Genomic DNA, 13,459 nt, shown 5'->3' on the forward strand with positions numbered 1-13,459 from the left:
ATCAATCTCCCACCCGCTTAACACGGAAACGGGGCCCATGCAAATCCAAACCAATCACATTTTCAATTCGCATCATTTCTTCGCTTCTAATTGGTTGTATAACGCCACGTCACCTCCCCTTACATCCTCCACCACTCATCTATAATCCTCCCCTACTACCCACACCTACTTTTAACCCAAAAGATTATAGAAATATCCAACCACAATCTTCTAACCTCGACTCCGAATTCGGTTTCCTCTTTTCTTTTACGGTGGTTGTTTGCGGTGGGTGGACAACGATCATGATCGCCGATCCTAAATCTTGTGACGTTCTGTTGGTTTTCGTTTTATTTGCGATTATATCCTCTTCCAGCGCCTTGGTTTCCACTCCCTATCCTAAGGCCATTTCTGTAAGCTTTTCTTTCTTTCTTTCTTTTTTTCAATTGGATTCTTTTTTTTTTTCAAATATGAATTTGATTGGTTTGGTTTTGAGGTTTTTATATAGGATTTAAAAGAGGCAGTTGTGAAGGGATTGGGATTCCAAGCCGATGATTTTAAGATTTCAGGGTTCGATCTCAGAGATGCCCTTGTGGGCCATTCTGTGGCATATGAATTCGACATTGAAATCGATAACAAAGTGATTCCTTTTAAGCTCTTGGAGGATGTAAATCGTTGGGAATATGTTGATTTGCCTATTTTTAGGGTGGAAGAGCCAGCTAGACCCGGAGTTGAAAATGGGTTGGTGGAGCATAAGAGGATATCGGACAATGGATTACCCGTTTTGGCCCCGTTTCAGCTGGCTGGACCCATGGAACTCTGGATCCAAGATGCCAAAGATATGCGAATCTCCTTGCCCGTGAGTTCTATCTTTTTCCCTTTTCTCTTATAACAAAAAAACATTGTTCTTTGAGGTTTTGATCTAGGGAATGTAGTGCTTCAGAATCCTAGCATTTAGCATTATAAAAAAAAAAAAAAGGTACCGTAGTTGGATTTTGGGAATTTGCTGACTCTGCAAATTAAGATGTACTAAAGTAACTTCTTTTAAGAACGTAGTAGTTTTTCGCTTTTGCGTTTGAATTTAGATTCTCTTTTAGGGGCCGTTGCCCATTTAGGTATGACTATAAGATGTGTCTTTTGTGTGTGTGTGTGTAATCTTTTGAAGTCAATTGATTAATCTTGTCGATGGTTAAATCATGCAGCATGATGTGGATGCTGGTGTCTTGAAAAAGGTAATGTTAGCAGATGGCGCTGTGGTAACTGTCAAGGGTGCAAGATCAGTTAGCCTGCGCCATCCAATTGATCTTCCGTTACCTCTTAACAGAACTCATAATGGATTCGCATCTGGTCTTATGGCTCTTGCCGAGCATCTTCGTCGTGCTTCTTGCAGCCAAGACGCCCCACTCCTTTCTCTTCGCATTGTTGGCCCAACTTCCCTTACTGTCCCATCTTCTTCAAATAACAAGTTGAAGCTTAAGCGACTTGCACCTGGTCTTGTGGAATTATCTTCAATGTCTAAAACTAAGACCATGGATGCCCTCTCCACTATTGATTTACAAGGAGAAGCCGCTGAAGTTCTAACCCCAAAGCATTTCTCTACAATGTGGCCTTTTGCGTCCATCAATGGTTCCAATGCTAATTTAATTGGTTTTGAGAGACTGCTATCGTCTGTGCTGGATTCAAAGGCAAACAAGAAAGGATACTTTAAGTTACTGAAGGCTGATGTGTCAGCTCAAACATTTGTGAAGATTGGTTTTGGGATCGAGAAGAAGTTGAAAGAAGGAGATGGGTTTAATTTGGAGGGCTTTCCAGAGTGGAGGACAAAGCCTGAGATAGTGAGTATGCATTTTGAGGTACTGGCTAAGGTTGATGGCGAGACTGTTATACCGGAGAGAATCATGCAGGTTAACCCTGTTGCTGTGGAGGATGCAATTGCACCACGTGTGCTAGCAAGGAACATGACCATGTCTTCCACACCTGTTGTTTACACTCCTTCAAATCCTTTCACCTTGTAAATTGTTAGAGGGAAAAGGATCAAGAGTCTAAATAGTTATACAGAACGGTAAAGGTGAGATGAATCGATTATTCTATTCCGTGTGCCCTCATTAACATATTTAATATAAAGGTAAAGATGAATTTATATAATTTTATTTCAACTTTTTGTGAACAAAATAATAAGCTTTAAAGATGCAGACTATTTTGTGAAACTATGCTAATCTTTTACAAGCATAAAATTTGACTGCATTAACCAGAAGAGTATATCAATGGCATTTAGATCTCAATAGAGGTTCTTAAGTGCCAAAACATATACAAAGCTCTTTTAACAGATATAAGAAGCTTATATTATATTATATTAAAAGATTAGCTCAGCAGCAACAATTTCATTTCTTGATGAAGGCAATGCCCTTTTGAATGCTTCCAGCTAACTCTTCCTTTGCTTTCTCCAAACCAACCCTATTAACAATCAAACAGGTGTTCACTGCATAATCTGCTATCTCTACCTAAAATAATAACAATCATTTATATTTCTGACAAAAACATATACCTCTCATATTCGTTTAGAGGCCCTAGTTGATAGACTTCCTCGGCTCCTGTACGACCAAGTCGTACCTTGGTTGCAAAGAAAGGAAGTTCGGTAACCTGAGATCGAGATTGTTAAAGAACATGTGGAAATGCAAAACCAACAAGATGGTGTTGGCATGAAAAAAATTTGTTTGAGAGGGTACCTCGGAAGCTACAAAGGCACATTCCATGACTCCGGCATCTCCTCTCAAGCCTCGGAGACATGCATCTGCAAACTTGACAGCTGCATATGCCTATACACATTTAAAGGCTTCCCTTTAGTTTAATTTATCCATTAATTTCTACTTTTTAAGAAAAAAAACTTGTACAAAGTGAAGGTAGAATGGCCAACCATTGACAAGGTAGCCGATCCAGCCCCAGCTTTTGCCTGCATAAGTGAAAAAGATGAATTCACCCATAACAACAACAATAATAAAGCAATTTTTATCAGTAGTCAATCCTTTTTATCTAACAACTTGGTCTTAGTTACTAGCCATTATGCATTTAACAATTAACTTCCAAACATACAGATAGGCTTATGCGATTTTCTTAGTAGTTGACTGAAGTATTGGCAGCAGGAGACCAGACTAAGAAATGTCAAAACATGTTCTAACTTCTACTGTATATTTCATTTGTTGGTTCTGCAATCTATGTAAGAAAAAGAGAACATTATTATACCTCAACAACTTCTGTTCCACCATTTTGAATGCGATTTGTTAGGTATTCCGTTTCTTCAGGGGTGAAGCTGCTTGGAGGTTTGACCTGCAAAGATTGAAATCAAGTAAATTCAACTAATGATAGATTACCAAAAGTGAAAATAAGTGAAATTTGTAGATAACATTGAAGACCTGTGACAAAAGAGGCAAAATTGTTACTCCTGAATGACCTCCGACAACCGGTACATTAACTTCTCTAGGATCAAGTCCCAGGACTTCTGCCTGTACCCAAAACAAAAAAATGGTTATCTAAGGAGTGAAAACTAGAAATGGTCTGCTACATGCTATGTGATTTCTTGGTGCTTTATGTAAGAAAATGAGGAATACAATAAAATGGTTATGCATACCACAAAAGTGTTAGCTCTGACGACATCAAGAGTTGTCACTCCCAAAAGTCGCTTTGGATCGTAAGTACCGGCCTTCTTAAAAACCTCTGCTGCAATTGGAACTGTAGAATTCACTGGATTGCTGATCAGATTAACAATTGCATTTGGGCAGCACTTTGCAACTCCTTCACAAAGTGTCTTGACAATTCCAGCATTGATGTTGAAAAGGTCATCCCTCGTCATTCCAGGCTTCCTTGGAACACCAGCAGGTATGATCACAAGGTCCATGCCGGTCAACGCACTCTCAAGCTGCGGCTGCCCTAGGAAACCACGTACCTATAACCAATAAAGCATTCCACTTACTCTCGATTTTTACATATAATTGACATAATAATTCGCTCTTCATTCAAAAGCATAGCCTATGGTATCTTAGAAAACTAGTTTTCACTGTTGAATAATTGAAGTCTCTGGAGGAGAAGTAAATATTACCACAGCACCAGTATCCATGTGACTGAGGTCAGCTGTGACACCAGGAGAGTTCACAACATCGTAAAGATGAAGAACCGAGACGAGAGGATTCATCTTCATTAACATTGCAAGAGGCTGGCCAATGCCTCCAGCTGCTCCTAAGATAGCAACTTTGAACCCTGGTGACCCTCCTTTCGCTCTACAGTCAGCTCGCCTCAAAATAGAACTTTCGTCCATCTGTTACAACCAACACATATAATAAACAAGCAAGCCACCTTATTTAATAAAACTTGTACTAACATAGAAGAGAACCTGAGGTTGGAGATGGGCTGCGAGCCTGGCAATGCGCTGGTTAGCGTCTGAACTAAACTCCATTTCCTTTCTCTTACTGAAAGATGGACAGATAGTGGGGGTTGAGGGTTAAAATATTACGTACTACTTGGAAAGAATGAATGGATTTAAACAGAAGACCAAAAGAAGAGATAACGGTGAAGTTGACATAAATACATAAATATATTCAGTTTGTGTGGAAACTAGTTTTTGAAGTCCTTATCCTATCTTTAATCGCAAAGAGAAATGTGGCTCTAAAAGACTTGGTCTGGGTTTATTTTCAGGGTGACAAAATACTTGAGATGTCTATTTTTCTGCTCAAACTTTTGGGGCCTGAATGTTGTAACCTGTTACGGTTATATGATCAAACATTTACTTCAACAGCTGCTACTCCTCTTAACCAAATACCTCAAATCATTTAAGTTATAATTCATTATTATTTATTACCAAAATAATCAGCACTAATCTGTCTTCTAGTCCAAGAGACACAAATAAGCAAGCTACCTTCATCTTTTTTTTATAGAAAAAGTGTACCATAACCTATTGGCTATTGCAATATATGAAGATGGTGAGGTTTCAGAAGAACGTATCAGTAATACTCCAAAAAGAAGAAAAATCGATTATATTGCACATCAGAAAGAAAACTAAAACAAATTTATGGTAGTTTGATTACAGTTCTATGACAAATTTTGTAAAGGATATCCAATAACTTAAAACACCAAGTCTATAATGTCTGTCACAGTATCATAGCTGGGGTTTTCTTTTTGCAAAGTACTACAAAACAATTGAATTTATATATTCAGTGTTGTGATAATGGCAGTAGGCCACAATTTTTGAAAAACAAAACTAGTTTTCAGGCAATCTGAGCGCTTGTTCCTTCAATGGTAACCAATGGTTTGGTGAGACATAACTAGGCCTTTGATTTCTTCCCTTTAGTTTCAGCAGCTGGTTTGGTCTTGAAAGGGAGGAAGGACTTCCCACCCATGAATGGCCGTAAAACTTCTGGTATTTCAACACCATCTTCTCTCTGGTAATTCTCAAGGATGCAGCATATTGTCCTTTCGGTTGCTGTGAGGGTAGAGTTCAACAGGTGAACATATTGTTTCACCTGCTCATTGTTCTGCAAGAAGGTTAACAACAGAAAGCAATCACAAAGCATGAACTGGAATTTAAATGGTAGAACTCAAGAATGATAGGTATTAAGTATGGAAGTAGTTCTAGATTATTCCTAAACCAATATGCACTCTTATGAAGGGGGGAAAAAAGTATGAATCGGTATATATTTCCAAAACACTTGCACTCTGCTTTCAATATATAACAAGACAAGCCGACATAACCAACCTTTTTCTGCCCATATCTAATTTCTAGCCTCCTTGATTGGTAATCTGTACAATTTGAGCATGACACTAACTCTCTGTAAGTCTGAGATGCTGGAAACCATGCTTCCAAGTCATACTTCTTGGCAGCAGCATCATTAAGAGCACCAGAAACAATCACCACGACTTGATAGGGAAGCTTTAGCTGCAAATTAAAATTCACACTAATCCATGTAAAGACTCTTCAGCCTCAAGACTTCCAATGGAAAATTTTATGTGCATGGTGAACTTCTGTTAAAAGATAGATTAGGGCCACCTTGAGCTGAAGGGAAAAGGCTCCAGTTTATTTATCTAAAAGTGATTTTGTTTCACAATGAAAACCAAAAGATTACTTGACAAATGACCCTTCCACAAGGCATGGGAAGTAAATATAATTCTAGCCTGATAAGGTTCACTAGTACAGATAAAACCAACATTCAAAGAGCTCCAATTATAGATAAAATGGGATTAGGTGAAAAACTGGAAATCAGTGATGTGTAGTAATTAATCAATTCATAGAAAATAAATATTATACCATGTGATAAAAACCCTCAGAGTTTTTAATCATTTCCTCATGCATGTCCCAGGACTCATTACCATTTGGACTGGTAATGCAGAATTGCTCCACTTTCTCAAATTGATGAACCCGAAAAATTCCAAGAGTATCACGACCATGTGAACCAGCTTCTTTGCGGAAACAAGATGAATATCCAGCATATCTGGGAAAACAAATTACATAAACAAATAGCAACCAAAAAAACATTTTGCGACACATACAGCCATCACTTCTTTTGCATGCTTAGAAGTTAGAACCTTATAGGTAGCTCAGAGGGCTGGATCCAATCATCCACGTGGTAAGAACAGAGTGGCTGTTCAGCAGTTGCAATAAGATACTTGTCATCACCTTCACCGGTCACCTAATGAACATCAACAACACCAGTCATGCTTTCTTATTGTAGAATATGAAATAATTGGTGAAAGGAATATGCCTGGATACTGATTTGCACATCCTAACCATAAAGAACAGGTTTTTTTTTTGTTTTTTTTTTCCTTTTCCTAATGTATAATAAGAACACTTGATCGCATGTAAAGTTATAACAAGAATTAAACAATCTCAATTCTATATAGTTCAAATCTCACAATTTGTAAAGATACCAATACCATCCTAGTATATGGAAAGAAGAGAGATCTCTAAAGCAATCTAAAAATGTTACCTTGTAAAGTTCCTCATCAAATTGGGCCAATTGAGCACACTTGGCCATAACATCTTTCCTCATGAAGAATGGAGTTTGCAATGCTGTATACCCCCTTTTCTCCAAAAAGTCTAGCCCAAAATTGATCAAAGCTTGATTGAGACGCACTCCATCTCCCTTTAGGTAGTAACCTCTACCTCCTGCAACATCAGCACCTATAGTACAGGACAATGGAACATCAATTAAAATGATGGCAAGTGAAACAATCCAATTCAATTTGCCAGCTGAATTCATGCATAAAACAACACAAAGTTCATCATGAGAAATACAGCCTACTGTTCTATTATCTCGTAGCTTAAAGAGAGACCCTACACATCTTAAAACCAATAAACACCATTTCCATTACATACAACAAAGCATGTTAAACCCTGAAAAATACAATTACCCTTTTTTGTATCAGCAATCCCAAGAAGCTCGACAAGCTCAACATGGTTCTTCAGCTTTGGCTCCAAACGCTTTTCACCCCAAGTTCTAATCACAGCATTATTTGCCTGCAATATATTGGTAGTCAAGTAAATTACCCTGATTAAAGCATTAGCAATCAAAAACCAAGGAAATGAATAAAATTTGCAGAGTCAGTCACCTCATCATCACTGACGGGAACCGAGTCATGCACAAGGTTACCAATTTTCTCCAATTTAGATTTTAAAACAGCCCAAGAATCTTTAACCTCAACATCTTTCTCAGCCATTTTCTGTTTAACCTCCTCTGTCTTTGCAATTGTCTCCGTTGCATCTTGCTTAGCCTTTTTTCACATCAATTCCAACATAAAAAAAATTAAAGAAAATCCCACGACTAATTAAAAAGAGAGAGTGCGTGTGAGAGTGAGAGAGACTCACAATTTTAAGTTGAGCGACTTGCTTGTTAATCTTATTAAACTCTTTTCGCAGATTTTCAAGTTCATATAACACTGTACCGGAAATTTAGCATTACACAAAAAAAAATAAAAATAGCAATTCGAAATGGGAGAATGAGAGGAGGGATTAGATAGTTACGTTGGCGATAAACTTTGTCAAGGTCGATGATGGCATCGACATCTTGAACATTGGCGTAACGACGCCGTAATGATTCGCGAATGATCTCAGGGTTATGACCCTTCTCCTCTCTGAATAAATTGATGTCCAACATTTTTTTTTCTTTTTAATCGACAAGGTGATTGAAATCGACACTGAACCAACCCTAAAGACGAAAGGTAAAAGAATACGAAAACCCTAGTTTCTCATACTGTTTGTTTACAGGTTCGCGCTATTCCACTCAGTGATAGTTATTCTGCCCCTGCAGCCCACAGGGCTTTTTGCCTGGTTGAAATTGTTGCGTCAATTTACACAAAGGAATTGGGTTTGGGTTTCTTGGACTGCTTTTAATTTGAATTAAATCAAAAATTACGATTGACTTCAAAAAGTAAAAATTAACCAATTTAATCCCTTAGATTTATCACTTTATCTTATGATCATCATTTTATTTTGTTATAAAAATGGTCACTACTTCTAAGCCAATTGTCACCCCCAAACATCCCTACACTCAAACTTGTTTCATAACATGCAACATAACATATTTAAACACTCAATATCCAATTCCATGGCATTTTCGTGCCTTCAAAATATCTTCCTAATGCATATTCAATTAGTCACACATTTAGAAACATTCTGTAATGGCCTAAATTCAAGGTTATCGGAACAATGGTTTCGTAACCATAGATCCGATTTAAAGAGAAATTTATTTCAATATTTTTGCTTGAAAATTGATATGATAGGAAAATAGTATGAAAATATTGATAGGAAAATTTTATCGATTTAGTGATTAGTTAGAAAAAGAAATTATTGAAGAAATTGGGTAAAATAAGGTATCGGGATCTCTATCTCGTAAAACCGTGTCAAAAATAATTTTATAAATATTTATGAAATATTATTAATGTGGTATTAAAATTTCGTTAGGAAATTTTAATGTTTGGGTAGTCAATTAAATGAAAAGGACTGAATTGTAATAGGTGTAAAAGTTGCTAGAGTGATTAAATAGCTTATTAGTCTAATGAGAAAGGATATAAAAGGCAATTAGACCCAAAAGTTATTTGGGCTGGACGGCAAGGGTATGAAATCAGCAGAAAAATTGATAAATTAAGGGTAAAATTGAAATATTGCAAAATTAACTAAATAAAACTAGGACTAAATAGGAAATATCTAGATTTCTCTTCATTTCTCTTCAATTCCAGCAGCTAAAAACGCCATAGGAGGGTTCTCTAAGCTGGTATTTCATAATTTTTTCACCAAGTGAGTTAATCCTTGCCTTTTTTTTGTAATTTTTGTATTTCTAAGACTTTTACAACTAGATCCTACTATTAAATTCATTAGTTTTTGATTTCATGGATGAAATTTAAAGTCACCATGGTTGAGTGCTGTAAGTTTATGATGAAATAGAATGAAATTAAAGCTTTAATTTGTTTATGAGATGATTTTATTAAGCAATTTCAATGGAAATTGATTTTTGAGACCTAATTGTGAAAATGTTTGGAATTAAAGTCTATTGCTGAAATTCTGATTCCTAAAGGTTGTAAACTAGTTTAAGGTGATAGACTAAAATGTTAATTGAGAAAAATCAGCTCAATTGAGAGGCTAATTGAGTAGGGACGAAATTATCATTTATTAAAAGCTTAGGGGAAAAATGGTAATAAACAGCTTACACTAAAACAGTTTGGACAGCAGCAGTAGACTAACTTTGAAAAATCACCAAAAATTGTAGGAATCGAATTAGAAGATGAACAAAATATGGAATTAAATATTATTGAGTCTAGTTTCTCATAGAAGAAATAGTGTAAGCAATGGATTTGTAAATTTTGAGATATAATGAATTTTGTGAGACAAGGTCAGAATGAATTCGGGTTCCCCTGTTCTGACTTTGAAAAATTATAAAAAATTGAATAAAAATAATTAGGGACTTAAATTTATATGTATAGAATTATGAATGAGTCTATTTTTAATAGAAACAAACGAGAACATAATTTGAATTCTGTATAAAGAGATAATATATATTTAGTGAAGAAGGGTCAGAACTGTTAGACAACAGAACAGGGGTGACTTTGAAGAATAAATTGTACTGATTGGCTAAACCAAAAATTATGAAAATTTTATGGTAAAAATATATATGAGTCTAGTTTCAGGGAAAATTAACAGATCTTAATTTTGAGTTCCGTAGCTCAAGTTATAAATAATATAGTGACTATGACTCAAGTAGACAGCTTTGAATGAACTATAAATAATAGTTGAATTATAGAGAATGATGCATATGAACAGGAAATGTATTGAATTGATAATTAAATTTATTTATTTAGATCCGGAAGATTCAAATACGAAGCTAGATCGAGGAAAGGAAAAAGTTTGGGATTAATAGATTTTTACTGTTTACAAACAAGTATCAAGGTAAGTTCGTGTAACTTGAATTATATTCTTAAATGCTTGAAATGCATGTTTTTGATGTGAATATGATTTGAATGTTCATTATATGGAAATTTATGAAACATTGATATATTTGATAAAATGGGAAGAAATCCCGTTTGAATGAAAGGAAAATTCGATGGATCTCTGAAAAGGAATTGACGGTAAAAAGGATCTAGCCCGGACGGGTAATCCTATCCTGATATAGCCCTCCCGAAGAATATGTGTAAAATGGATTTAGCCCGGACGGGTAATCCGAATTAGGGTCTGAATTTAGCCTGGACTGGTAATTCAGATCCAAGCTCATTAGAGTAATTGTCGTTGCAGGGGATTTAGCCTGGACTGGTAATCCCGACAATACTCTATGAGTTTATATTGCAGGGGATTTAGCCTGGACTGGTAATCCCGCTGCAAGGTTGAGGTTCGCGGGAGTGTGCTCTCTGAAATGGATATGTGCGCACATGAATATGAATTGACGGACCCGGAATTGTACAATAAATATGTACCTCTGAAAATCCATCGAAATTCCGATAAATTCAACGGGATAAGTATAAAAAAATAACAAGGAAATGGAAATTATGATATTGATGAGCTCATCAATCATGGTATATATTATTGGTACATGGAAATTATTGTACTAACTTGAATGTTGAGTTTGTGCATATTAGGGTAATAATGCATTGAATGGATATATGGATGTTTATTGTATTGTATTGAAAATATTAGGTAAGTATAATTCTTGTTACATGAGCTTACTAAGCACGAAGTGCTTACCCCGTTTCCTTTTTCCCTGTTTTATAGTGTTAAGAGCTCGAAAGTCGAATTTGGTCGGAGACACATCACACTGTCAACCTCAGGATTTCGGTATATAAAGAAACTTTATTTTGGAAATCAATGGCATGTATAAGCTAACAAAGTAAATGTTAATGTGAAATGAATGTAAAGTTAGCCATTAGTATGGTTAACAAACCTGGTTTTAGATATGTGATGACGTTATCTTATAAATATGCATGAATTTATCTTGAAAATATGTTGAATTGATTTGGTTGATGTGGATTGGTCTCGATTTAATATTACAGGGAAGGTTAGATATTTATAAAAGGGCTATATTGAATATAAAAAAAAATTTAATTCGTAAACTCCGGTAATGCCTCGTATCTTATTCCGGCAATGAATACGGGTAGGGGTATTACACATTCCACACCAATTTCATGCATAACCAAATTCGTTATCCAAATTCCATAATACTTATCCATGACAATGATCATCTTAAGTCATTAAGTCATTTCTTTTCTCCTAGCATCTATTCCACACCTCATCATTCATTCACCAAGCAATAACATATTACTTCATCAAGGCATTAGCACATGCATGCATGAGTAATTAGATTACAACCCAATAATCAAATATAAGCCATATCACATGGCCATTACAAAATGAATCATCAATATTAGAGGCCTTTACAACTTGGCCAACTTTACATGACACAAATCACAAAATATCTAAGTCCCATATATATGCCATACTCAAGTTATCAAATTCACTATACCCAATATTCTTTTGATAGTGTGATCGAATACTCTGATAGCTTCCGATCCCCGAGCTAGCTTGGCAGTACTGCAAAGGATGGAAAGGAAATGGTGTAAGCATTAAAGCTTAGTAAGTCTACATGCAAATAATATGCAATGATAGAAAGCATTCATCACACAAAGACATAATAACATAACTATAAAGATTAGTCCTCATTCAAGCATGTTGACTAATTTATCAAATGTTCATATATATGTACTTTCTCATCACAATTCATCCTTTATTAAGGCAATGCTCGTGAGTTTAGCGTACATACTTGTACTTACCCGTAGTATATCATATGATCATACCTTCTTTAACATGCCCTCTTTGGGACTTTCATCACCTCATCCATTGCATTATCCGTTGGACACTCGGAATACTATTGGATACACGGAAAACTTGCACATAAGTGCCACATATACGTACGTAGCCAAAGCTAACTCATAACATGTAACACTCGCTAAGGAGCTACTCATGGGCCTGCTTATATAAGCTATCGGTCAAGGTGTAACTACACGGGCTGCTCACACAAGCTGTCAAGTATCCGAACCACTCAGGACTACCTAGCCACCAGTAGGACACACAAGACCAGTACCCGGAACCAAATTACATGTACCTCGTACATCATGAACTCAAACCACACAATGAGTTCAGAGGTCACATATATATATCACGAACCCAGACTGCTCAATGAGTTAGGATTCCTTAATTCCTAGTTACATGTCACTTGTATCCTAGACTATTCCTAAGGTTTAAACGGGGTTTCCTTACTTGTCGCATCACTGTCGAACTTGCTCGTAATGTCGTTTATGATATCCATAATACCAACCATGTACTCATGGAATATCAAGGCATATAATTCATGATAGCAAATAAGCATTTAAGTTCATATAACATTAAAGCATTAAAACATGTAATACATCACATTATTTACATATGAACTTACCTCGGTACAAAATGATGATAAACGAGCCTATTCGTCGAAAACCTTATTATTCCCTCGATCAAGACTCGTATCACGTTTTTCTTGATCTATAATGCCAAATTTAACTTGTTTAATAATCACATTGTCCAAATCAATCCATAATTCATAATTTTATAAAATTACCTTTTTACCCCTAACCTTTCACTTATTTACATTTCAGTCCCTAGGCTCGTAAAATGAAATGCATGCATTTTCTTTGTTATCCAAGCCTAGCTGAATTTTCCTTGTACTCATAACAGCCCATATTTTTATCAAAATCAGATTTTTATCACTTATTTTACACCTTTTTCAATTTAGTCGTTTTTAGTGGTTTTCATAAAAAATCATCTTGTGAAAGATGTTTATCACACACTAAACTCTCATATTCCTCCATGAATCATCAAAATACATGCATGTCACACATGGGTAAATTTTCATACATAGACCCTACTTCAAATTAAGGGTGGAAATAGGTAAATCAAGCTACGAGCATTTCAAAATTGTAAAGA

The 13,459-nt window shown here is 35.9% G+C and overlaps 3 protein-coding genes across 3 annotated transcripts; 1 reads left to right on the forward strand and 2 right to left on the reverse strand.

Annotated features, from left to right (window-relative positions):
• The first annotated feature begins 83 nt into the window (after positions 1–83).
• Positions 84–2,121, forward strand: LOC107925449 (uncharacterized). Its single transcript, XM_016856137.2, has 3 exons — positions 84–389; positions 485–835; positions 1,179–2,121. Exons 1-3 carry the CDS (start codon positions 282–284, stop codon positions 1,989–1,991), a joined length of 1,272 nt encoding a protein of 423 aa, XP_016711626.1. The 5' UTR covers positions 84–281; the 3' UTR covers positions 1,992–2,121.
• A 73-nt stretch (positions 2,122–2,194) lies between these two features.
• Positions 2,195–4,784, reverse strand: LOC107925450 (malate dehydrogenase 2, peroxisomal). The gene is made up of 9 exons (XM_016856138.2): positions 4,361–4,784; positions 4,070–4,285; positions 3,602–3,916; positions 3,387–3,476; positions 3,217–3,300; positions 2,891–2,926; positions 2,703–2,792; positions 2,522–2,616; positions 2,195–2,430 (listed from the first exon to the last, which is right to left on the reverse strand). The coding sequence occupies exons 1-9, from the start codon at positions 4,421–4,423 to the stop codon at positions 2,358–2,360; spliced, it is 1,062 nt and encodes a 353-aa protein (XP_016711627.1). The 5' UTR covers positions 4,424–4,784; the 3' UTR covers positions 2,195–2,357.
• Positions 4,785–4,985: 201 nt separating this feature from the next.
• On the reverse strand, positions 4,986–8,258 carry LOC107925486 (serine--tRNA ligase). Its single transcript, XM_016856203.2, has 9 exons — positions 7,982–8,258; positions 7,826–7,896; positions 7,570–7,731; positions 7,372–7,477; positions 6,948–7,141; positions 6,547–6,650; positions 6,269–6,452; positions 5,720–5,899; positions 4,986–5,498 (listed from the first exon to the last, which is right to left on the reverse strand). The coding sequence occupies exons 1-9, from the start codon at positions 8,112–8,114 to the stop codon at positions 5,289–5,291; spliced, it is 1,344 nt and encodes a 447-aa protein (XP_016711692.1). The 5' UTR covers positions 8,115–8,258; the 3' UTR covers positions 4,986–5,288.
• Positions 8,259–13,459: the final 5,201 nt, after the last annotated feature.

The sequence above is a fragment of the Gossypium hirsutum genome, chromosome A01 (genome assembly GCF_007990345.1).
Source record: "Gossypium hirsutum isolate 1008001.06 chromosome A01, Gossypium_hirsutum_v2.1, whole genome shotgun sequence".
Lineage (NCBI taxonomy): Eukaryota > Viridiplantae > Streptophyta > Magnoliopsida > Malvales > Malvaceae > Gossypium > Gossypium hirsutum.

Excerpts from the sequence above, each read along its gene's own strand:
- LOC107925486 (XM_016856203.2), bottom strand. The coding sequence starts at position 8,114 with ATGTTGGACATCAATTTATTCAGAGAGGAGAAGGGTCATAACCCTGAG. Across the intron at positions 7,897-7,981 it reads TGACAAAGTTTATCGCCAAC|TGTTATATGAACTTGAAAAT; the intron begins GTAACTATCTAA and ends TTTCCGGTACAG. Across the intron at positions 6,651-6,947 it reads TTGATGAGGAACTTTACAAG|GTGACCGGTGAAGGTGATGA; the intron begins GTAACATTTTTA and ends GATGTTCATTAG.
- LOC107925449 (XM_016856137.2), top strand. The coding sequence starts at position 282 with ATGATCGCCGATCCTAAATCTTGTGACGTTCTGTTGGTTTTCGTTTTA. Across the intron at positions 390-484 it reads CCTATCCTAAGGCCATTTCT|GATTTAAAAGAGGCAGTTGT; the intron begins GTAAGCTTTTCT and ends GTTTTTATATAG. Across the intron at positions 836-1,178 it reads ATATGCGAATCTCCTTGCCC|CATGATGTGGATGCTGGTGT; the intron begins GTGAGTTCTATC and ends TAAATCATGCAG.
- LOC107925450 (XM_016856138.2), bottom strand. The coding sequence starts at position 4,423 with ATGGAGTTTAGTTCAGACGCTAACCAGCGCATTGCCAGGCTCGCAGCC. Across the intron at positions 4,286-4,360 it reads CAGCCCATCTCCAACCTCAG|ATGGACGAAAGTTCTATTTT; the intron begins GTTCTCTTCTAT and ends TGGTTGTAACAG. Across the intron at positions 2,431-2,521 it reads CCTCTAAACGAATATGAGAG|GGTTGGTTTGGAGAAAGCAA; the intron begins GTATATGTTTTT and ends GATTGTTAATAG.